General features: G+C 34.9%; 2 protein-coding genes across 2 annotated transcripts; both read left to right on the top strand.

The window, feature by feature from the left end:
- The first annotated feature begins 3,632 nt into the window (after positions 1-3,632).
- LOC112030181 (uncharacterized) lies at positions 3,633-6,021 on the top strand. The gene is made up of 2 exons (XM_024062871.1): positions 3,633-3,884; positions 5,323-6,021. The coding sequence occupies exons 1-2, from the start codon at positions 3,633-3,635 to the stop codon at positions 6,019-6,021; spliced, it is 951 nt and encodes a 316-aa protein (XP_023918639.1).
- A 13,910-nt stretch (positions 6,022-19,931) lies between these two features.
- LOC112030201 (aldehyde dehydrogenase family 2 member C4) lies at positions 19,932-25,657 on the top strand. Its single transcript, XM_024062891.2, has 9 exons — positions 19,932-20,162; positions 20,470-20,612; positions 23,194-23,574; positions 23,906-23,995; positions 24,117-24,290; positions 24,419-24,556; positions 24,837-24,977; positions 25,120-25,181; positions 25,311-25,657. The coding sequence occupies exons 1-9, from the start codon at positions 20,060-20,062 to the stop codon at positions 25,582-25,584; spliced, it is 1,506 nt and encodes a 501-aa protein (XP_023918659.1). The 5' UTR covers positions 19,932-20,059; the 3' UTR covers positions 25,585-25,657.
- The last annotated feature ends 556 nt before the right edge of the window (positions 25,658-26,213 follow it).

The raw sequence follows: 26,213 nt of genomic DNA, 5'->3' as shown, positions 1-26,213 counted from the left end.
CTAAGCAGATACAGTCGTTTCCAGACAACTCTCCAAGCCCTAGAAATCCATCTAGCCAACCTTGAGTTTGGAAATGAAGTCCTAACTAGTCAACTCTTTGGCAAAGAGGATATCCATTCAACGGATAAAAAGACTATTATGGGTACTGATTATGCTAAGTTTAGCCTTAAGGCTCAAACTAACCTAAGAAGTGCCGTTGCCAACCTGCCTCCAGAGATACAAAATCATATCCTCTGTTCTTACAATATGTACATATCATTCGACCAATGGTGTGCACACTTCAGAATGCTGGTCACTACCCGCTTTCCGATGATTGGAGAATCAGATGACGACCGAGAGGCCTCCATTGATAGAGCATTGGCCCAGTCTGCATGGGACGAATACTTTGGAAGCAGTCAAAGGGTTTATTCAAAAGGACACCCTTTTCCTGGCCTGATAATCAACTATGAGGATGGTTATGACGAAGAAGAAATAGACAGAAGTCCTAGCTGGCTCTCTCAAATGTTCGAGTACGGTTTTATCAGATTGATTAAACTAACTCATCATGGCCAGATCACTCAACTGCCTCACATCATCCAAAACGTCATTACCAAGGGAAGAACTCCCTATGCCTCAATCAGATGCTGGAGCACTCTCCCACAATGGGATAGTAGCAGCTGGATGGATGTTACACCATCCAAACACCTGGTATTAATCAACGGATTTACTCACCAGGGTCCTTGGTGGGAAGGCAATACTTATCTTGATTTCAGCAATCCCCATAGCCTTGCTGATTGTTGGAGGACCTTTTTCAGTAATGCCATCCCCATGGTTGCAGATGAATTATGGAAAAACTACCATTTTGTTGGAAGTACAGGAAGAATTTCTGTCTTCACCACCAAAGATTATTATACTGCAGCCCTAGGCCTCCGCTGGACTATTCCCAGTAAAAATCCCAACGACTTCATCACCAAACCCTCTGAGTATGAAGATCTAAATTGGTGTGGAGTTTGTGATAAATTCGCCACATTCCATGAGCATGATAACTGTGACAGCCCTCCTTCTTGGTACGGCTATGATACCGATTAAAATATCCAAATAGCACCAGTCACTATTTGGAACAGTTCCTTGACCCGGTTACTATGCAAGATTCTGCACAACAACAGTACCCGGCAAATCACTATTCACCAAGCAGTGAAAGTTGAACAGTGATTCTGAAAAGCAAGGGGACAAAACACTATTCATGTACAGTGACCGTTACTGTTCACCCTACAGTGCCCCGACAAATAATCACGAGGTTACTATTTGCTTTCGGCTGAAATGATTTTTTCACCCAAGTAAAAGCAATTTACCTTCCGGATTTTCAGCAGTTGAAGACGCTCCCTTCCTCTATATAAGGCAGCCTCCTCTTCAGTCTGAAGCAGGCTAAAATTTACACAAGTCCTCCCTCTCTTTACTAATTGTAAACAGATGGCTTTTATTTCTTGTATCCCAGTTTACAGAAATTGTAACCTGACCCTTTTATATTTCCGCACACAGATGGCTCTACTGACCCATCTCTTGTAACTTCACCCCCTTATGGTATCATATATATATATATATATATGTATATGTATATTTGACAATCTACACATGCCTTGTACTAGTACTACACTTATGTGTAGTACTAGATAATAAATGCTGTGTCCTACACGCCGTGGCTATGCCAAATGGCATAAGATGAGTGTTACATGTTATGTCATGTACTTTCACCTAAGAGTACATTGTAAGTATATTAAACTATTAACATAAAATTAGCTTGAAGTCACCCCCCCCTTTTTTTTTTTTTTTTTTTTTAATTATAGAATTTTAGAAGAGAAGGTAAACTGATCCAACTAACCAACAAAATTTAGAAATTGAAAAAAAAAAAAAGGTTCATTAATAATTTTAATGTCATGTTAATGAATGCCTTTAGAATAATTGTTAATAAATCATATTATGAAAGTTTTGACACCATTTTCATGATAAATATATAAAAAAAAAAAGTCAACAAAATTAATTATTTATTATTTTCTCATAAAATATTTCTAAAATTAGTTCTTAAACTAATGCCCTTAAAGATTTTATTGACATTTTCCTTTATTTTATTTTAATAATTTTTCATAAATTTTTTTCTTCCACGTATAAGAGTGGATCTTATGCATTGTGCTTAAATCCATGTTGCTTAGCTAAACCGTTAGACTCATACAACATGCTTTTATTATTTAGCAATGCTATAAGTATATTTAAATTATTAACATAGTCGTTTTCAAAAAGAAAAAAAAATTATTAACATAGTCAAAAATCAAAGTACATTACCAAAAAGTTATAAAAATTTTAGAATATCATCTATAATGACGCTATCTCGATTGTGTAAATATTGTCTGCTTTAGGTTGTAGGTTTCACGGTTTTTTTCTCCCCCCCAAAGCTCACAACAGTGGGAGAAAATGTCTCTACACATTGAAGGGAGATCACCCTTTATAAGCATGTTCCCATGTGCTTCTTCAAATGCTATGAGAGTCCATGATTGCTTCTCCTTTTGATCCTTCACAAACTGGCCCTTATGCTAACATGTGTCCTCATGTGTGGGGCCTACACTTCTGGCTGAGAAATGACTCTAATACCAATAAAGCAAATATAAAATATAATAAATATATCAATTTAGAACTAGATAAATTGGAGAGATAAGAGTGAATAGTGTTTGGGTTGCAGTGAGTTTTTCCCCTATAGGATTTTTGTGTGGTTATCTATATGTTTTAGAGAGCTCAAGTGGGCTATTTAAAGTCCCATCAAAATTCCTAACATTCAATTTTGTTTCTACAAATTGGGATATGAACATTAAACATTCCAACGTTCATTCTGTTCCTACAAATTAGAACATAAAAGCTGAGATACTCTAGGCTCTCTTATCAACCTCACTACCCCTACTCATAACTACATATTTCTCAAAGATATTTCAACTACATGTTTAAACAAGTCAAACCCCACACAACTAATCATGGGTAAACATGGAATCCCCATTATTCATAATTATCTTATTTATAATATGCAATATTGTGTGAGGTTCTTTTTCATATAAAATAATCTTTTACCATTGCACACATTGTGGGCTATTTGGTCACATAATCCAATATACCACTTAGACATCCATATCCTTGTCTATCTGCGCGTTGGCAATAGTTCCTCTTAAATCCAATGAACAACAACGATTACTTAGGACCGGTTTGTGAATTTATGGCACTGTAGCAGAATCATTACCAATGGCATGCTAAGAGCATCCACAGCCGGAAATTCCATCATATCCTATTTTACCATCCAAAAAACTATTTTATCAATTATACAATACCATTTTACAATTCACCTAACATCCCAACTTTTATATTTCTATTCTATACATTAAAATAATATATCTACACAATTAAAAAAAAATATATATATATATATATATATATTTGCAATAATAATCTCTCTCTCTCTCTCTCTCTCTCTCACCGCCATGAACAAACCCAAAACCCCATAACCCCACCACTGCTGCACCCACTCAACCTCTCTCTTTTATATTTTTTTCTCTTAAAAACTCAGGCAAAGAGAGAGAGAGAGAGAGAGAGAGAGAGAGAGAGAGAGAAATATAGAAATGGAATCAACAATCTTTCATAGAAACCATGAAAACCCAACTTTTCTGCCATCCCCAAATAGTCATAGCTCAAACAGTAGCACCAGTAGCAGTGGCAATGGACTCCAACAACAACAACAGCAACAGCAACCCACACCACCTCCCACTCCACCATCATTTCCACACCAAGCAACAAAACCCATCACCAGATCCGAATCCACCAACCCTTACTTGACTACCTTTGTCCAAGCAGACACTTCCTCCTTCAAACAAGTAGTCCAAGTGCTCATCGGATCCTCCGAGACTGCAACTCCCATGCAACCCCCATGCAACCCACCCACGGCAAACCCAAAAAAAAGCCCAAACAAGATGCTACTGATGCCACGACAACCCTAGGCCATGGTGTTGTGGCTATGGGGTTTTGAGTCTGAAGAGAGGAGAGCAGAATGAGAGAGAGAAGGAAGATAGAGAAAAGAAAAGAAATAATGAGAGAGAGAGAGGAGAGAGAAACTTGGCCGGATAAAAAGGATAAGAGAGACAATTAAAAAATGATTTTTAGAAATACAATTGTGCTACAATAGCATCTTATTAATAAGATGCTACTGTAGCACAATTGTAAAACTTTTTACAATTCTGAAGGTTTACCAGTCCAAATGCTGGGTGATTTTTGGCTCTGAATGGTAAAATATCTCAAGAAATAGGATATGCAAGGCCGGCTACGAATGCTCTAAGCACATAGTGTGCCATTTCTACTTCAACAAAATTTTGTTCATACAGATTGCTTTTTACCATGTGTTTTTGAAGTAATTTTGGTTCTTTTTATTTATTTATTATTATCTAGTAACATGCTCATGTGATGTATGACTTAATCAAGAATCATATATAAATTAAAAAAAAATATATCTTAATAATATAATTAAAATAGATATGATTATGTGCAAGAGATAGAGAGAAGAATAAGAGAAAGATAATATTTTATGAAATTTTATCAAAATTTAAAATAGATATTTTATTATGTCACATGCACAACATGTTTCCACTTTCCGTTACTTTAGAACTATAACAAATGGGCCAACTTTGTTATTTATGATACCTCAAAAGTCAGGGGTTTACAAATTATTATTACTATTTTTTGATAATCTATAGTACTAGACAATAACTGTGCAGGAAGTATCTAAGAAAAAAAAAAAAAAACAACTGTGTAGGACACAACATTTATTATCTAGTACTACATTTTTTTTTTAAGTAGAGGGAAACTTTATTTCTTAGAAGATAAGCACATTATATCTCAACTCAAAGCCGATTCAATTATAAATGGGTTTCCTCGATCCAAGTTATATAATCAACTATATTCTTAACATACTGAGCCAAGAGATAACAACTAAATTTATGGTGTTGCTGTCAACTAAAATTATCAAAGAAAACGATACATTGTAATTATTACAACATATTTATCTATTATATATGAATATTATTTCACTCTAAGTCATAAGACATCGTGTTCTTTAAACATTTTCCATTAATTACATCTTGTGTAATAGCTTTATGGCTAAAATCAAGCCCCAACCCCACCCCCCCCCCCTTCACGCTTTCAAAAGTTTCAAATTAATCATTGACCCTTTCAAAAATGTTTCAATTCAAATCATACACCCATTGGGGAACGTTGTCTTCTTTTTCGTTCAGACAGACAAGGACTTTTTCTTCAATCCAGGAAGTGCTCCTTTATGCGGACAAAGAACAGAAAAATCCAGAACTGCTGGCCTCAGTGATGTGGACCCTCTGGCATCGCCGTAACCGGGTTCGTACGTCTTCAGCAGATTTCCCACTAGCTCAGGTTGCACCTTCAGCGATTCAGACCTTGGAAGACTTTCGACAAGCAAACTCAGTGGATGCTACACACTTCAGAGACTCTCCTCAACCTCGGGTTCGATGGTCACCACCAGCGGAGGGGGAAATCAAAGTAAACTTTGATGGAGCTCAATTTAAAGACTTGGGCAAAGCAGGTTTAGGGGCTGTTATCCGAAACAGCAGAGGACAAGCTCTGGCCTCTCTATCAGAGCAAGCACCTCTCCCTTTCTCGCCAGATATCACAGAAGCTTTGGCTGCTGCTAGAGCTATTTCTTTTGCACAGGGGCTCGGTTTCACTTCATTCATACTAGAAGGCGATTCCGCAAACATTATAAAAACTCTGAAGTCTGAAGAGGCATCCCTATCCTCATTTGGTCATATTCTCAGCTCAGCGAAAGCCATGATGGCAGATGGTATTATCAGATTCTCTCACGTTGGTCGAACGGGTAATATGGTAGCACACAACCTAGCCCAACATGCTAGACATGTTAGGGGTTTTTCTGTATGGATGGCGAATATCCCTCCACACCTTTCTCATGTACTCTGTGCCGATTATGGCTGATTTGTTTTCATCCTAATAAAACTACAGTTCTTGATTCTCAAAAAAAAAAAAAAAAAACAAATCATACACCCATTTATGGTGTTGCTGTTAAATAAACTTATCAAATAAAACGACATATTGTTGTTATTTTTACATATTTGTTTACTATATAAGAATATTATTTCTCTCTAAGTCATAATTCATCATCTTCTTTAAGCATTTTCCTTTAAGTAAATTATGTGTAATAGGTTAATGGTTTGAATTAAAATATTTTGAAAGTCTATGGTTTAATTTGAGACAATATCTGAATTAAGGATTTAAGAAATTTACCTTTATTTTTGTCATTACCAATTTAAAATAGTTTCTTCATTAATATCAACTAACTTGTAATTCGTGCTTACACACATGCATGATCAATTGTAGAACTATTAATATTAGATGTGTGTATTTGATATTAATGTAGATAACATTATATTTTAAAGAATAAAAAGGAGAGACAAAAAAAGAGAGGAAAAAATACCTTAGAGTTTTGCTAAGAAGTATGAAATATAGATTTAACTTTGGATTTGAAACACAATTATCAAAAGCAAATTTAAGGTTCAGAGCAGATTGAAATCAATTCGAAGTATATAATGACATTTGTGTTATTTTTATTTTTATTTTTTTGATGACATTTGTGTTATTCTTTAAAGATCTGTTACACTGGTTCATTTTCCTATGTGACATATACCAACAATGAATGGAACAAAAATAAATAGATATGAACAATGAATGAAATTGAAGCAATGCCATTGTTGTAGTTCACCAAAATTAAGAAAAATTCAATTGGACACTTAATGCAAAATTAGATGAAAAGGAAAAAATCATGGACAAAATGGGCTTTTTCCCTTTTCAGGCAAATTAAATAGCTTTATACCATATTTCCTAAACTAATTAGGGAAATGCTCCTCTTTTAAAACTCGATTTATGATAAATCAAGATAGAAAATTTTTTTTTTGAAGTCCTATAGTGGCATTTTAAGAAGCCTATAGTGACGTTTTAAAAACCTATAGTGACGTTTTTTAACTCGACTTCAATAAAATCAAGTTATAGGCAATTTTTTTTTACCAATAACTCGATTTCAGGGAAGTTGAGTTAAAAAACACCACTATAAATCCTTAAAAACGTCTTTATAGAGCTTAATTCGATTTTAAGTAAGTCAAGTTTCAAAAAATTGACATTTTCCTAATTTGTTTAGGAAGAGGGACATAAGACTATTTAATTTGCCCGAAAAGGGCAAAAGCCCATTTTGTCCAAAAAATCATCCAATTAGATAGTCCATTGCGATTGTTCTGCTTGGACGAGGCTATCATGCATGAACGACCTCCTTGCTTTGGGACATATGAATGAATGAAGCCCAACCATCGTAATTGCACCAACAACTAGAGAACCATCAAAGTGATGATCTAATGATTGACAAAAGTCACGAAACTAGTGCATGAATCTCATGGTATTAATTTGGAACCCCTAAGAAAAGTACGGACATCATCGACTAGCTATGCCTAGAAAGAAAAGCATGAGGATTAGAATTGTATAAAGTTTGAATACAAACTTAGTTGTAATTAATGAATACAACTTCTACTAAAAAAAAATTGATATAGTTATAAATTTTGAAAATTTAACTATTTAATTATATGCTCTTTATATTTTTAATGTGTATATAAAATTTCACGCCAATAAAATGTTATTTATTATTTGATTTATAAACTTATTTTTTTAGTGCATAATTTTAAACTAAAAAAAATTGAAATTTAAATATTTGAGTAATGACATAACAATAAATTTTTTATATTATAGAAATTTTGCGAACATGGAGAATATAAAATGAAAATATAATTCAATGATAGATTTATCAAAATTCATATCTTATAAAAATATATTAGGTTAAGTTGTAACCATCGGATATAACAAAATTTATAGCCAAACTTTGTCTAAAAATTGAGAATAACACCATGATCAAGGTACGTGACTGATTCCCCCAATCTCACCCAAGATAGCCACATCAATGCCCAATTTGGACCATAACCGAGGTGATAGATACAATTAAAGAGCAACATACACGACTACCAAGCCTATAAATTCATGGTAACCAAGGTACGTGATTCCCCAATCTCACCCATGATAGCCACATCAACGCCCAAAATTTTGACCATAACCAAAGTGATAGATACAATTAAAGAGCGACATACACCACTATCAAGCCTATAAATTCATGGCTTCTCTCTACCACAAACACGCCCAAAAAAAAAAATGGTGGCTTCTCCTCTAGAATTAGATATGAGAAATCTATGAACTGTAATAGAGTTTTCTCTAGTAAATTAATTAGCTAACTTTTATAATATAGAAGCATATTGCATTCATGGATCTCTTAAATTTCAATGAATAGAAATTTTATCAATTAAACTAACTGAAATTCACACTTAACTAACTTAAACATCGGAGATTTTAGATAAGTGCCACACCAGTACCATCAAAATTATTTTTGTTATGTCTTATAGGAATAGTGCTCTATTAGCAGGTCCGCCATTTTTCTGTTAATTCATCATCAAATATAATTAACACTGATATGTTGCTCATTTGAATATCTAACGGAACCTTCCCTATGGAGCATTTGTCAAATTCTAAGGCAAATAAATGAACGAGGAAGAAATGGTAATCTAATTCTAATATAAGTGTTTTCCTACATATTTTGAAACTAAAACCTTTCCGGTGTTTTCTTAAAGTGGCATAAATATAATTTTTTGAATGCACTAATTGATTTTCCATGAACTTATGGGATTTGATGAAAGCCCAGCAAACTGGATTTTTTTTCAAAATAACACTAGTTTTCAAACAATTTCGTTATGTTAAGACATGTGATTCATTATTAGGAACATATGTCATTATTTTATGTAATTAGCTAATCTTTTAATAAAATGCATTTTACTTGTAATTAGGTAGATCTAGGATGTGTTTAATGCTTCAAGGAACCTTGTTTCAAGTTCAAGTGTTAAAGTCATGCAAGTCTATCCAAAAATCAATTCAGAAGGTGCAGGATTTTAAAACTCGACAGCTAGCATCTATTGAAGTTTACAAGCTGCTGAAGCCCGTGGTTCGACAGCTAGATAGGATATCTGTCGAGGTTTATGAAACTTAGTTTTTCAGGACTGTTTTTCATCAAATCCATGAGTGTATGTTTAGACTTTCTTTTCTCACAACCTTAAACATATATAAGGATTATTTTGAGGGCCGTCAAAGGTTGTACAGTTGCACGAGTGTGAAGAAAAATTTTGTTCATGCAAATTGTGATCGGAGACAGAATTTGCCCTATTTCTTCAAGAAGCTGCTGTGTTTGTATAATGTAGGGTTTTGTGACCAAGCAACTTCATGATCTTCATTGTCTGGATGAACTGAAGAACTTTGCAGCCAACATCCTTCTTAAGTTGGTGATCAAGTCGTGTACTGAGATTCGCGCAATTGGTTAGTCACGTACTGGGAGCTGTGCATTGAAAAGGAGAGATTGTCACTACAGAATAAGTCCAATTGGATATTGGGGTAAATGGTCAACTGTGGGTTGGTATAAGGTACTAAAATTCTTTTACTTGTAACCGCTTGTTTTGATAATAGTGAATTCTCGGAGTGTTGACCTTAAAATCACCTGCATACTTTAGTTTATTGGGGTAAATGTTCAATTGTGGGTTGGTATAAGGTACTAGAATTCTTTTACTTGTAACCGCTTGTAGGCTTTTTCCATTCCTAAATAAATCACCGTATCAATTTATTTTCCGCTGCATACTTTAGTTAATTGGTGATTTGTTTATGTTGCCACGTATAATTGCATGTTAACTTGACGAATTAATAGACTTGGCTAATTAATCAATTTATTCATCACAAGAGGTCAATATGTGTTTGGCCTATCAAGTTGTATCAGAGCAGGCACACTCTGATTAGGTTTTAATCTTTACTATGTGATTCGTTGACCCCTGTTGTCATGGCTGCAACCGGCTTGAAAAGATCTTTGTTTTCAAATACATCTTGTTTTTCTAATCTCTATTTGTTTGAGTGTATCAAAAAATGCAAGTCTAAAAGTTATTTGAATTCTATTATGATGATTATTGGAAAATATCTCAGTTTGACAAAGAAGAAACTAGACCGTCTCAAAATGAAAATGTGTAAAGGAGTTCGTCTGATAAGAGTGAAAGTTAAAGGTTTAGCTCATTAAAGGAAAATGAGAGAAAACACTATTCCCACTGATTTGTCATCTAAGCACGAAGTGTGCTTCATGATGAAGTCCACATTTAAGGTTATGGACACATGTTTGTGGTATCTTGAAAGCGGTTGCTCAAGACACATGACTGGAGACCAATCTCTCTTCAAGGTTTTCGAGTCTAAGAAAGGTGGTAATGTCACTTTTAGTGATAGGAGCAATTCACAGATTAAAGGAAAGGGAATCATATCTCTACCTAGACTGCCAAACATTGCTAATGTTCTATATGTAGAAGGTCTAAGAGTGAACCTGTTGAGTATAAATTAGATATGTGATCAAGATTTCATGGTACTATTCTCTAAAAGAAAATGCCTTATCATGGATGAGTCTAGAAAGAAGCTCATAAGTAGTGTTTGCACTCTAGACAACTGTTATGGTTTGGTTCCTAATGCTGATATTATGTGCAATAGTATTCGTTTACCAAATGAAGATCTATGACACCAAAGAATGGGACATGCTAGTTACAAACATCTTTTGATTGCATTTAAGCATGAGTCAGTTTTGGGGATACCAAAGCTCAGTAAAGTGAGCAATGTGGTGTATGGACCATGTCAACTTGGGAAACAGACAAAAGCTAAACATCCGGGCAATCAAACATCTGCTACATCCAGACCATTGGAGCTACTACATCTAGATCTTATAGGTCCAACCAGAATCAAGTCTCTTGGTGGAAAAAGATACATCATTGTTGTGGTAGATGACTTCACTAGGTATACTTGGGTCATTCTCCTACGATCCAAGTCTGATACTCCTGAGCACATTGAAACTTTGTGTACAAGATTGCAGAATGAAAAGAGCCTGAAGATTGATCGAATTCGAAGCGATCATGGTAAAGAATTTGAGAACTCATATATAGAGCCCTTTTGTACAAGATCAAGTATATCTCAAAAATTCTCTGCTCCTATTACTCCTCAGCAAAATGGTGTAGTATAAAGAAAGAACAGGGTTATTCAAGAGATTGTTAGAGCCATGTTACACAACAAAGATGTGGCTAGAAACTTGTGGAGAGAAGTCGTTAACATTGCTTGTTATACGGTTAATAGGGTGTACTTTAGACCCGATACCAAGAAGACTCCATATGAGTTATGGAAGGGAAGGAAGCCAAATGTTAAATATTTCAGAATTTTTGAAAGTGCTTGTTTCATTCTCAAGGATAAAGAGAATGTGGAAAAATTTGACTCCTGAAATGATGAAGGAATATTTATAGGATACTCCTCTAAAAGCAAGGCTTATTGGGTATACAACAAAAGAACCATGAAGGTAATGGAAACAATAAATGTTGTTATTGATGAATCTTTAGATTTTGATTCTGAGAAATTTGGTGAGGAAATCCCGAAAGAGATTCTTCCTGCCAAGCCCAGGGAAGTTCAAGAAATTGTTGAACAAGAGCCTACATCTCCTAATACTCTAGATATTCCAAGTGTTGTAGAAGATTTAGTAGACTTATCTACTTCACCCGATTCTGAAACCCATGAAGAGAAATGATTTTCTTCCAAGATCAAATTGAATCATCCTCCTAAAGTTACTATGGGAAACCTGAATGAACTTACACTAAGGAATCGTACAATTGATAAATATGTTGCTAACTTTGTGTTTTATTCTTGTTACTTGTCGCAAGTTGAACCCACTAAAGTTGAGGAAGCTCTTCAGGATGAAAGCTAGGTTAAAGCTATGCACAATGAACTACTTCAGTTTCAGAGAAATGATGTCTGGACTTTGGTACCTAGACCTAAGGGTGAGCACATCATTGACACAAAGTGGATATTCTGCAATAAAACTAATGAGAAGGATAATGTGATCCGTAACAAGGCTCGTCTTGTAGCTCAAGGATACTCACAAATGGAAGGAGTAGACTATGATGAGACATTTGCACCGGTAGCCCGTATGGAGTCCATCGGAATTCTCTTAGCCCTAGCATGTCACTTAAGGTTCAAGCTCTATCAAATGGATGTGAAGACTGCATTCTTGAATGGGCTATTTAAAGAAGATGTCTATGTGGCTCAACCAAAAGGACTCATTGATCCACACTTCCTGGATCATGTGCTGTACCTCAAGAAGGCACTTTTTTGGTTAAAGCAAGCCCCTAGAGCTTGGTATGATCAGCTCACATAATACTTGGTGTCACATGGGTTCACTAGAGGAAAAACATATCAAACTCTCTTTATAAAGAAGGAAGATGGCGAGTTGATAGTTGCTCAAGTCTATGTTGATGACATCATCTTTGGGTTAACTAAGGATGAACTTGCTCATAGCTTCTCAAAACTCATGCAGGTCGAGTTCAAGATGAGCATGATTGGAGAGCTAACTCACTTCCTTGGATTGCAGATTTGTCAACAAGATTTAGGTATGATGGTGTAAGGAAAATGTGTCTAGTTTAATCTCGTCCATATGGGCCGTCCATGACAAAATGTAAAGAAGGGGACGAGGAGCTCTTACACTCGTCCCTCTTATACTCGTCCCTCCCCCCCCTGTTTGTCCCTAAAGCAAAGCTCATCCGTCCTTAGTAATGGACGGACGAGGTTGCTGAACCTTAGGCTCTTGATGACTTAAGCTCTTTCAAAAGCTAAGGATGGGTTGAGTCATTATGAACCAAACCCTTCACTAACCATTGAGCACAAGTCCTGATGAGGTAACTTCCATGGCAGTTATAGAAGTTATCTTATAATTTCCCAAATTCCTCAATAACAGGAACGGTTGTTAAATGAGTAATCGCTCCACGGACACTATATAAGCATTCGTGAATGAAGAACAGAGGTATGAAAAACATTTTCCACAAAAAAATAACTCTAGAAATATTCTCTTTCAACTTATAAAAGTCACTGACTTTGCCTTCGGAGGATTTTGGGCTGGCTTCCACCGGTCTCCTCTGATTTTACGTTTATTTTCTCAGGACTCAGTCTCAAGATTGTCAACACCCGAGACTTTCAGCCCACTGATATCACAGGATTCATCAAGGTATATTCTAATCTCAATCTAAATATGCTAAAAATCTTGTGAAGTTTGGTTTGGAATTTGCTAGTTTTGTTAGAACCCCTATGAGCCCAAATGTTAAACTTACTGTTGACTTGTTAAGTAAAAGTGTAGATTCATCAATCTATAGAAGCGTGATAGGTAGTCTTCTTTACCTTACTGCTAGTAGACCTGAAATTAGTTACAGTGTAGGAGTGTGTGCTAGATATCAGGCTAATCCCAAAGAGTCTCATATGATTGCTTTGAAAAGAATCATAAAATATGTCAAAACCACTGCCGACTTTGGTGTGTGGTACAACAAGGACACAAATAATGTCTTAACTGGGTATTTTGACACTGATTGGGCTAGGAAAGCTGATGACATAAAGAGTACATCGAGGGGTTGTTTCTATTCGGGTAATAATCTTGTCTCCTAGATGAGCAAAAAGCATAATTCAATCTCATTATCCATTGCAGAAGCTGAGTTCATTGCTATCAGTAGTTGTTGCATACAACTCTTATGGATACAAAAATTCCTTCATGATTACGGTATTTGTCAAGTGCATCTTACCATCTACTGTGACAATACCAGTGCCATTTACATCTCTAAGAATCTAGTTTAACATTCTCGAACTAAACACATAGAGATTCGACATCACTTCATTAGAGAGTTTGTTGAAGATGACACTCTTACTCTTGAGTTTATACACACTGATAATCAGAAGGCTGACTTATTCACCAAACCTCTTGATAGCAAACGGTTTGAATTCCTTCGCCAAAACATTGGTGTCATCTCTATCGATTGATCTACTCTTCTCATCCTTTTTCCTCATGCATTTGCATTTAGTATTATGCATTGCTTTATTTTGTTTAACATGTTTTTGTTTGATTAGTTTTCAGTTTTGTTTTATTTTATTTTTCATATAAAAAAAAAAAAAATTGAAAAATTAGAAAAATACAAAAATAGTGTGTGTATGTGTACATTGGTACTTGTGTACCTTAGATGGCCATTAAAACAAAGTTTTCTAAACTTTGTATCTCTTGTAGCTTAGATGAGCATCTCTATGCACAACTATGTAAATGAGTTTTGTGGCTCATGTTTGTGATGAGTAAGATTAAGTAATCACTTGTTCTTAACACTTGTATCACTCTTTTTGATGGGAATGACTAGAAAATCCTAAAAGAAAGGCATAAATAACTATCTCACCACTTTTGCCCTCCAATCATGAAATAACATCTGTATGCTTCGACATAGCAAAAGTGCAATGTCAAATTCTTAACATCATTGGGTATTTCTTTTCTTTCTCTTATATGCTCATGCATGGTTTACTTAAAAGAAAAATATGCATAGAAAAATAAAAAGCAAAAAGAACAAAATGCTTTATATATGATTGTAAGCGTATATTCTAGGAGATGTGGAAGTTATAGGATGTACCTCGAAGGTAATAATCTCCATCAAATAGTTATGATTATGTGTGAGTTAAAGTGATTGTCTCATATCTCAAATCATCATAACATGTAGACACTTATGCAATCTTGTGATGTTTTTCACATACAACACGCAATATTATTTACTACTCTTAATACATGTGCAGGTATAATGTGATTTGACCATCACAAGTAATACTTGTGTCTATGTATGCTCACTAAACTATCTTAACTTGTTTTTGAAATATAAAATTGGTTAGACTTGTTTAGTGTGTGTTTTGGGATCTATGTGCTTAACATTTTTCTTATTAAGAGATGTTTTTGAGAGATTAAAGTGTTGATTGGATCCTTGTTTGAGTTACATATTTTATTGCATTTATGTTTGTGTTTTTTTCTTCTTGAAAAACTATTTTTAAGCAATCTCGACAGCTCCTCGACACCTCTCAACACTTGGCTTATCTATCGAGCTCTTCAGCTTCTTTTTATCACAATCTCGATAGCTTCTTGATAACTCCTCGATCCATCGAGAAAGTTTCTGTCTCCTTAATAGCTGTTCAATAGCTCATCGATCCATCGAGCTTCTTTTTGGCTATGGACACCTCTAGACACCTGCTTGATAGTTGCATTTGTCATATTTTAAATCTCGATAGCTCTTGATAGCTCTTGATCTGTCAAGATTTATGAAGTTGCTATATAAGCCTTCCTCGCGATTCAGATCTCATTTCTCTCGATTTCTCTTGATAGCCCTTGTCTCTTCACCTCCCAAAACTCTTCTCTCTCACTCTAAACTTCATCCTTTGTTGATTTTCGGCCTAGATCAAGTGTTACTACGCTGGTAAGGTTCCTAAATCCTTCATTCTTCATGCATTTCATCGATTAGACCTAGGTTTTTAGGTTTTTGAAATTTTTTTGGGGTTTTTCCAAAATTGATGAACTTTTTGCAAAATTTTTGGTTTGGGTTCTTCTTTAATAAGTTTCAAAACATCATGCATTGCATTTCATGAGCATTTTAACTATATTTTCATGCATCTTAGATGTGTGCTCTATATGTTGTCTCATTGTGTGCTGCTAGGATTAGATTGTGCTAAGCCCATGATGTTCTTTCTATTTGCATACCACATGATCATGCATTTTCATGCATATGTACTTTACATTCTCTATATTCTTATATATTGACTGTATTGGTGCTTTTTTGCTTGTCTTTTTCTCTCCCTCTCTTTCTAGTGTATGTTAGTTGTGTCATAGCACCTAAACATAAATCTACTCCATTTCGAAACCCTCTTCGTTCCGAGTCATCCACTTCTTCTGACCCCACTCCCTCTCATGTTCGGTTTCGTGATGAGAAGGCCAAATCAGACTTCTTTGAGAACTTTTCTCGACGAGGGGTTCATTTGGAATGCCAAGTCATTTTGTCGAACTTCTTTGACACTGACCTACCCACTGTCATTCACAGTAGGGGTTGGGAGTCACTGTGTGACGTCTTGGTCACTTGTCCATCGGTGCTGATCTAGGAGTTTTACTCTAACATGCATGGATTTGATTATTCAGTACCTCTTTTTATTACTCACGTTTGAAGTACGCGCATTGTGGTCACACCAGATATTGTATTCGATGTGCTCGATGTCCTAAGGGTAGAGCATCTCGACTACCCCGGTTGTGATCGTTTGAGGACTGTGTCCAAAGACGAGCTCATGTCCTCTTTTTGTGAGCGTCCCTCTGATTGGGGTGATCATCAGTTTACTATGTGTTCAACCTTTGCTAAAGGTCTTAGGTTTATGAAGATGGTTATGACTTTCGTTTTGCATCCTCTTTCTCACTATAACTCTATTACCAAGCCCCGTGCTCGATTTTTTCTTTCTCTTTTAGAGCATCTCACTATAGATTTTCCCTTTCATTTTATTCTTTCTATCATCAATGTATATAGGGATACGGTGACCTGTGATAAGCTCATCTTCCCTTCAGCTATCACGAGGATTTTACGCCATTTTTCTGTTCCCTTTCCCGTTTTCGACCACTTCTCTGTTATGTGTGCCATAGACATCACTATCATTAAACGAAGCGAGGCGCAGCTACGTTCGAGGTGGTTCGATGCGGCAGCTCCTCCAACTCCTTCAGCTCCACCCACCTCCATTCCTTTTTCTTCTATGGGTGGTGTAACTCTTGATGCGATCATGGCGCAGTTTCAACGCATGGATGCTTGCCTTGACACTCTCACTTATGAGTTGTATCAGGTAAATACTTGTGTCAACCGTATTGCTAGACGACAGGCTCACCTTGGTAGCTTCATAGAGTCTCCCTCTCTTCCTCCTGAGGCATCTGACTCCGACGACTCCGATGATGATGATGATGAGGATGGAGATGCTAGCTCGCCTAGCGATGACGAGATTTCTACTTGATACTCTTACCTTTTGTCACTCGTGATAAAAAGTGGGAGTAGTCTTGGATATGGGAGTAGTCTTTCTCATAGGGGGAGGGTTAGCATAGGAGATTTTTGTTAGGGGGAGTGTATATTGAGGGATGTAGTGAGGACTTTATGTATTTTTTTTTTCTTTTCTCTATTTTAGATACATTGTTCATGTACCTTAGATCTTGTGATCATATTGTGATAGCAAACCTTTACTTGTTGATATATATACATTTGAGGTTGTTATTATAGTTCTTTCATCTATTTTTACATGTGTTGTTTCTTTTCTCTCTTTCTGCACATGCTTCTTATATATTGTATGCAATCTATCTGTTTCACACTAACATGCCTTGATGAGTTTTGTTTAAAGTATTTCAGAAATACAGGTTGTCAAAGTCTACTTGCCATAAACTCTCTTCTTGCAAAGTTTTTCAAGAGTTTGTGTTAGGATAGATTTTATTGTATTCAACAAGTGAATATGAGTTAAGTAATTTATGACTTCTCTCATATCTCATGTGTTTGTTGTGGTTTTGTCACGGATTGCTAAGGGGGGAGATTGTTAGGACATATGTAATTTGTTGTTAGAAACATATGTCACTGTTTTATGTAATTGACTAATCTTTTGACAAGACGCACTTTACTTGTAATTGGGTAGATCTAGGATGTGTTTAATACTTCAAGGAACCTTGTTTCAAGTTCAAGTGTTAAAGCCATGCAAGTCTGTCCAAGAACCAAGTCAGAAAGTGCAGGATTTTAAAGCTCGATAGCTAGCATCTATCGAGGTTTAAAAACTGTTGAAGCCTATGGCTCGATAGCTAGCTTGATAGATAAGATATCTGTCAAGATTTATGAAACTCAGTTTTTCAGAACTATTTTTCATTCAATCCTTGAGTGTATGTTTAGACTTTCTTTTCTCACAACTCTAAACATATATAAAAATTATTTTGAGAGCCATCAAAGGTTGCACAGTTGCGTGAGTATGAAGAAAAGTTTTGTTCATGCAAATTATGACCGAAGACAGAATTTGCCCTAGTTCTTCAAGAAGCTGCTGTGACCAAGCAACTTCATAATCTTCATCGTTTGTATGAACTAAAGAACTTTACAGCTAACATCCTTCTCAAGTTGGTGATCAAGTCGCGTACTGGGATCCGTGTAATTAGTTAGTCACGTACTGGGAGCCATGTATTGAAAATGAGATATTGTCACTACAAAACAAGTCCAATTGGGTATTGGGGTAAGGGTTCAATTGTAAGTTAGTATAAGGTACTGGGATTCCTTTACTTGTAACTGCTTGTTTTAATAATAGTGGATTCCTGGGAGTGGTGACCTTAAAATCACCCGGTGGGGTTTTTGCTGTGTAAGTTTTTCCCATTTGTAAACAAATCACCGTGTCAATTTATTTTCCGCTGCATACTTTAGTTAATTAGTGATTTGTTTGTGTTGCCACGTACAATTGCATGTTAAGTTGATTAATTAATAAACTTGACTAATTAATCAATTTATTCATCACAAGGGGTTAATACGTTTTTAACCTATCACATTAGTTAGTACATTTTCAAAATTATTTAGGAAACTAACATCTCGAATGTAACAGACTTGATTTTAGTGTGCTAAATTAAGTATAATGAAGACAATTTCAACATGAAACTCGAGTGTACTGGACTTGAGTTCTATCATATAAAACTCGAGTCCATAGGACTCGATATCTTTTAAATTAGCCTTACAGGTCTTTATCTTCTCCGAACCACTTCTTCTCTTCTTTGTGGATCTCGAGTTCCTTCAATGCCTAGATGCACACACAAATAATTGTTCAATCAAACAAGGAACAAACCCAAATTGAACTAGGAACAAGGAAGAACAAGAGGGGAAAAAATAGTTAGCCTAGATTGAACAAGGAACCAAAAAAAAAAAAAAAAAAAAAAAAAGCTAGTGAGAAGACCTGCAAAATCAGTGTCGTTATGGTCTACGGAGATACTTCCTCTCCTCCACCAAATTACCAAGATTGATTCAGGTGTTTGTTTTGGGTTTTGTGTTTGGTTTTGTTCTTGGGTTTTTGGGGGGCCTAGAAGTGATTGTTTAGTTTTGTTCTTGGGTATTTGGAACTAGAAGTGGAAGAGAATGACGTTTGATCCATTCTTCGTTCTCCCTTCTCGTCACCATTGATTGCTTTGAAAGTGATTGCCTAAGAGGAGATGAGAGTGTGGGATTGGGATTAGGACTTGGGTTTGGTTCTTGTTCCGTTTTTGTTTCTGAGTTTGCTGTTGAGAGGAGATAAGAGTTGGGTGGGTTTGTTTCTAGGTTATCGTTAAACAAAATCGAGTCCTAAAGGTCTCAAGTTTCATTGGATGTTGAATCATGTGCATTAACTCAATTTAACGCACCAAAATCAAGTCTATTGCAATCAAGATATTAGTTTTCTAAATAATTTTGAAAATGTGCTAACGAAGAAAATTGTTTAAAAATTAGTGTTATTTAAAAAAAAAAAAAATCCCTGGCAAAGCTATACGGTGGGAATCTTTTTCTTGAATAAATATACTTCAATCCATAAAAAAAGAGAGAAACAAACAAGGCAATTTGATTATAATTCAATTCGTAAGGGCCGGAACAAGATGATCCTGAGCCATCTCGCGAAAGCAGGATTGAAAAGGCAAGCAATTAGTTTTATAGAACAAAAAAAAAATCAAGCAGGTAGTGGGTAGACGTATAATGGGGCCAATGATCATACACCGTGATTGTTTGGATGAACAAGTTGTCCCCACACAGAGAGCATATATATATATATGGAATAAAAAAAAAGCATCTAAAGGTGCATGCGTTTACATTTGCATATATATATATATATATAATTACACATGCCCATCAAACAAATATATGTGTGAGAGAGAGAGAGAGAGAGAGAGAGAGCGGGGTGAATCGATGATTGTTTGTATATAAAAGAGGTGTATACAGTTCAGACCACAACCAAAGGGAGCTCAATAATTCACTAGAGAGAGATGACAAGTCACAGCAATGGCAACTCAGACTCTTTCGTCAAGATGCCAACTATAAAGTTCACGAAGCTATTCATCAATGGAAAATTTGTTGATTCAATTTCAGGTTTCTCTCTCTCTCTCTCTCTCTCTCTCTCTCTCATAGTCTCATGCACGCACTCGATCAGTTTCTTAATTTCTTTGTTCTGTTCTTTGGTTGGATTTACTTGACCGCCTTTCCAGATTTTCAATTTTAGTTTTCTCTCATCTTAACCAACCAAACCATATCTATTTCCTATAAAACTTGTAAATAGTCGAACATCTATAGATTATATGACACAGGGTGTTACTTTACTCTTTTATATTATAATATTGTTTCATAATTTTATACTTGTCTAAATTACTGTTGGGAAAAAAAAAATTCCATTAAACAGGGAAAACATTCGAGACAATAGACCCAAGGACGGAAGAGGCAATTACGAGGGTGGCAGAAGGAGATAAGGAGGATATTGATTTGGCAGTGAAGGCCGCCCGTGAAGCTTTCGACAATGGTCCATGGCCCCGCTTGTCTGGCTTTGTATGTACTGTACATTTTTAAATGCTTTTTTTCCCTATAATTTGATAGTTTTTTATTTATTATTTTTTTTTTTGGGTGAAAACAATTTGATGGTTAATAATGGGAAATTGGAAATCTGAAAATGCTAGTCAAGGTTTTTATTTTTATTTTTTTAATTCAATAAAATTATAGATATCTTTGTTGGAGAAACACCTAGTTTAATTATAAAATTGTTGACACTTGAAGGTACGAGTTGATCAGTTAAAGCTTTTTTTTGGGCTAAATCTATGTTTTAAATTCTGCTTAGTTGTCATTACTTGATTTCCCTTGGGACCACTGCCCTACTTGCTATATTATATTTTTTTAAAGAAATTTGATAGTCAGGAGAAGAGTGATTTGAATTACAAATGTCTTCATTGAAGATTCCATGAAATGCTAGCTAATTGAACTACAAGATTATTGACACCTCAACTGCTATCTTCTTGGTGTTAAAAGTGGGGCCAAGGTCCCATAGCAACTCTTTTAGGTTTTTGCTAATTGCTTTGTTAAAGGTGTACTAAAATATATTTGTATTTTTTAAAAAATAATATAAATTGAAGTTTTAAAAAATTGCACATAAAATATAAAAGATAAAAGTTAGCCAAAAAAAGAAAAGCTGGACCCAAATGGGCACATATATTGGCAGTTAGTTTCTTTTTTTTTACTTAGTACAAATTAGAAATCTAAAGTCTGTGTTTAAAAAATGCTGCTAAGTTGTCCAATAATCTCTTTTGGTATTTATATATTTCATAATTTGTTGACGTTTGTTAAGAAAATTCTTGGGCTTAGCCCTTTTTTTTGTGGAAGTTCATGATATCTTCTACCAAAATAAATAAATATATTTTAAAGCAAAATAATTTACTTGAAGTCAACTTGTTTTTAATAATCAAGTAAAATCTATACTTATCACAGTGCAAAAAGTTAGTCACGCTTTAGTCTAAAAAAAGAAACGAGGTGGGTTGTTTCGGTGAGACCAAGATGAGGTCTCGGTGGGCTACCAAATACCATCCAATTTTGTTTATTCATTATTTTATTTTTGGGTGTTCTTATTTTGAAAAATCAATGCTCATTACTGAGTTTGCAATATACCCTTATTTTTAATTTTATTTTGAATTCAAATTTCGGAAAATTACCATAACATTTAAGTGGAGTTGTGGTGTGCCTTTATGTTAAAATCTCATTTCATTTCCTTTGTATGTGTGTTTGTTTCTAAAAAAAAAAATCCTAAAAGTTTATAAAGACAATTTTGAAGACTTAAATATTTTGTTTTGATAAATAAAGTACTAAATAATGTTTTATTAGAAAAAAAATTAGATTCTAAAAAGACTAGGTGGCACGTTTGTATCTCATCTAGTGCAGCAGAAGCATTGGACTAAATTTTTACCTTGTGTTTTGAATGTTACATGCGTAGACATAGTTAATTTAATTATCATTATTAATACAAGTGCAAAAGAGTTTGAATGAATCATATATTTGTATGATTTCAACAATTAACTTTGATGGCATATGAGAGTAAAGAATTGTCAAAAGCCTTGCATTTCAGTGGTATTACTTGTTTTCCTTTATGAGTTTGAAGGAAACAGAATTTGTATGATTTCAACAATTAACTTCGATGGTATATGAGGGTAAGGAATTGTCAAAAGCCATATATCTAGTGGTATTACCTGTTCTCTTTTATGAGGAGAACCAAACTTCGAATCTCACTCCTTCATTGTTGTAAACATCGAATTATTCATATATATATATATATATATATAAAATGTTAAATCATTTTCAAAACTTGAAGTCTAAATTGACATATTTGATAGTTTAAAAATAAAATTAATCTTTAATTCATAGTCCAAAAACAGATAGTAATTTGACCATAGACTATTCACCATACAAGATTGACTGGTGTAAAGTGTAAACATAAAAGCCAAATATGCTCGTGAAACTCTTATGGTTATGCCATTCTTCTAAAACATCACTTAAAAGAATTAACCCTATGAATTTTTACAATTGGTTAGCGTTCTACTGGTTATTATCAAGCTAAGATACTAATTAATTTTTGATATAGGTGAAATTCTAATCCAAGTATCTTATTTCACAACAAGAAATTTTATCAATTGAACCAACTAGAACTCACATGTTCTTTTTAGTGTTAATCTACCAATCAAATCTAAACTACATGAAAATATAAACTAAGAATAGATGTTTGGCAACATATGTTGTCATTGAATGAAACTCACAATCGTTCCCATTCTTCTCAAAGGGAATTATAAAGTTGCCTGTTCTAACTTACCAGCCCCTTATATCTTGGGGGTAAGAAATTCTTTTTGAAGTAGGCTTTGGTAAATGCAAGTTGAGTGCATATTTATAAGAAATTATTTTTCTCCGTTTATTTTATTTATTGTGTAAAAATACAACTGTACTTTACAGTGTTGGTTAAAAAAAATGTGTTTTTTAAAAATGCAATGTCTTAAAAAGCTGTTTATTCTGTTTATAAATTATAGTCAAAAGAAACTCATCAAAACAAATGCTAATTGTTTCTTCTTCTTCTTCTTCTTCCTTCGAGGGTGATTAGGATAGGGGAAGGATTATGATGAAATTTGCCGATTTGATTGACGAACATGCAGAAGAATTAGCAGCTTTAGATACCATTGATGCTGGGAAATTGTTTGGTGAAGGCAAGGCTGGTATTCCCAATTCAGCAAACATGCTACGATATTATGCTGGTGCAGCCGATAAAATTCATGGGGAGGTCTTGAAAATGTCACGAGAATTTCAAGCCTATACATTGCGTGAGCCAATTGGTGTTGTAGGACACATCATTCCCTGGAATGTCCCAACTGCTATGTTCTTAGCGAAGGTTAGCCCAGCCTTAGCCGCTGGCTGCACCATGGTCGTCAAGCCTGCTGAGCAAACACCACTCTCAGCTCTCTATTATGCTCATCTTTCTAAGCTGGTATATGCTCCTATAAATTAATCACTTTTCATGGTTCTAAAGAATATGAACACAGAAAGGATAGTGTAACAAAACAATTCTTAAAAAATTAGGATACAATACTTTGAGATATGACAATTAATAAATTAATATAATTAGGTATATTTTATTTATTTATAGGCCTATTTATGTTTATTTATAAGTTTTTTTGAAATAAATAATAACTTATAAAAATCTTTAAAACGTGTCTAAAATCAATGAGACTAGGGTAGTCTTTTATTTTCTTTCTTAACAAATAACAACAATTTTCTTCTCATTAATAATAATAATACTACTACTTTTCTTGGCTAAGGCTGGTATCCCTGATGGAGTGCTAAATGTTGTAACGGGTTTTGGACCAACTGCTGGTGCAGCCATAAGCTCTCATATGGACATTGATGCGGTAATTTGATTTCTAGTTTTCACTTAAATCTTTGTGTTGTTTGTGTATATTTTGAGAAATTTACACTGCCACTTCAATACTTTCTATGTGATATTACATCTTCACTTTGCTTGTTTTTCAGGTCAGTTTTACTGGCTCCAAAGAAGTAGGACGTGAAGTAATGCAAGCTGCAGCAAAAAGCAATTTGAAAACACTTTCACTTGAATTAGGAGGCAAGTCACCCCTTATAATTTTTGATGATGCTGATTTAAATAAAGCTGCTGAGCTTGCTCTGTTGGGCATCCTACGTAACAAGGTGAAGTGGTTTTTAATTTTAATTGTTGTTTTATATCATGTTGAGAATTTGCATTTTATAGATGAATTCGGCTAAAAAATATGAAGCTTAATTCCATGACTCTTTTTTTTCCTTGTTCATTTTTTCAGGGAGAAGTATGTGTGGCAAGTTCTCGTGTTTTTGTTCAAGAAGGGATTTATGATGAATTTGTGAAAAAGTTATTGGAGAAAAAAAAATCTTGGACAGTTGGGGATCCTTTTGATCCTAAAGTTCGTCAAGGACCTCAGGTAAAAATTGGGAACATCCTAAAATTGGTTTTCAAGGGTATGCTAGAACTAATAAAAACTTGATGGAAGTAGTAAGAACCTGAATGCCTGTAGATTTAGACCCTAACAAAACCATACATTCAAATATTAAATTGTTTTAACGTGTCTTCCTAATTGTATAATATCAGCAATTTTTTTTTTTTTTAATAGTAAAAAAAATTAACATCAATATTTTGACCCACACCAGGCTTTGTCACGTTTTACTGATCCACTATTCCATTTTTTGTGCTATACGTTCCAGATTGATAAAAAGCAGTTCGATAAGATCCTTTCCTATATAGAGCATGGCAAGAGAGAAGGAGCGACCTTGTTAACTGGTGGTAAACCTTTGGGGCACAACAAGGGGTACTATATTGAGCCAACATTTTTCACTGATGTTAAGGTGCATGTAAACTTCAAAAAGTAATCTGCACATTGGATTATTCCATTCAATTTTTGGTTCTCCATAGAAAATTAAAAAAAAAAAATGTTAGATATAATTTAATCAATGTTAATTTATTTTTGGTTGGTGATAACTCTCTTAGGAGGACATGCTAATAGCGAAGGATGAAATATTTGGGCCTGTGATGTCACTGATGAAGTTTAAGTAAGTGCAATTTTCAGTCTCCTTTTCCTTTCTTTTTTTTCCCATAGCTCTTTCAAAGATCAACACATTAAGAAGGCCAAACTAGTTATTATTTTGCATCGACCTCTATATACTTATGAGCAATTACAGAACAATTGATGAGGCGATCAAGAAGGCCAACAACACTACATATGGGCTTGCAGCAGGTGTCATGACCAAGGACTTGAATGTGGCTAACACCGTCTCAAGATCAATCCGTGCTGGAAGTATTTGGATCAACTGCTATTTTGCTTTCGACCGGGACGTGCCTTTTGGAGGGTATAAGATGAGTGGTTTTGGCAGAGATTATGGTTTAGATGCCCTTTACAAGTATCTCCAAGTTAAATCTGTTGTGACTCCCATTTACAATTCTCCTTGGCTTTGAACATAATCTGGAAAATGGGGATAACGTCTCCGAACAAATTAGTCCCCTGCAATAAAATTCTGAATTATTATTATCCTCTCCCCAGTTTGAGATAATCAAACATTTTAGTCTTTGTATATTTGTCTAATATAAGGCCAGCTCTTTGAGTAAAAAGATTATGAAATATGTCCTCGTAGTCTCACCACGAGAATTTGACCAAGTTACCGATTCCTTGATTGCAAATAAGGTAGTTTCAGCTCAGCTTCATTTTTATATTTGATGGATCAGATTCTGTAATACTCAGATGGTATGGATTTTTGTGTCAAATAAAAAACCGTGAAGCCATTGCTCAACGCTGTGTAGCCTGTGTTCCACGTCGAACGTGTATACTAGGTCAATCTGGGTTATATTAATGATTACGAGGAGCTTTGATTAAGATTACGTTTAAGGTGTTGCTGAATCCTGTTCCAGAATAGGACTATAAGGCCTATGATTTTTTTGCCCCTTCCTTCGGTTTGGTGGGATTGAATCATACTAAACGACACTACCTATCTTAAGGAGGCCTTTGGTTCAGATCACGGTGGAATAAGGAGGCAGAAAAATAAGTGAGAAAAAATAAGTTTGTGTGTGTTGTTTGAGAAGGAGAGAAA

This window comes from Quercus suber, unplaced genomic scaffold (assembly GCF_002906115.3).
Source record: "Quercus suber isolate HL8 unplaced genomic scaffold, Cork oak 2.0 scaffold_3B, whole genome shotgun sequence".
NCBI lineage: Eukaryota > Viridiplantae > Streptophyta > Magnoliopsida > Fagales > Fagaceae > Quercus > Quercus suber.
This window is presented reverse-complemented; position numbering and strand designations above follow the sequence as displayed.

Bases quoted from the DNA above. Each gene is read 5' to 3' on its own strand.
- LOC112030181 (XM_024062871.1), top strand. From the start codon at position 3,633: ATGGAATCAACAATCTTTCATAGAAACCATGAAAACCCAACTTTTCTG. The intron at 3,885-5,322 runs GTAGTCCAAGTG...TCTTCAATCCAG, and splicing joins ACACTTCCTCCTTCAAACAA to GAAGTGCTCCTTTATGCGGA.
- LOC112030201 (XM_024062891.2), top strand. From the start codon at position 20,060: ATGACAAGTCACAGCAATGGCAACTCAGACTCTTTCGTCAAGATGCCA. The intron at 20,163-20,469 runs GTTTCTCTCTCT...TCCATTAAACAG, and splicing joins ATTTGTTGATTCAATTTCAG to GGAAAACATTCGAGACAATA. The intron at 24,291-24,418 runs GTGAAGTGGTTT...TCATTTTTTCAG, and splicing joins TGGGCATCCTACGTAACAAG to GGAGAAGTATGTGTGGCAAG.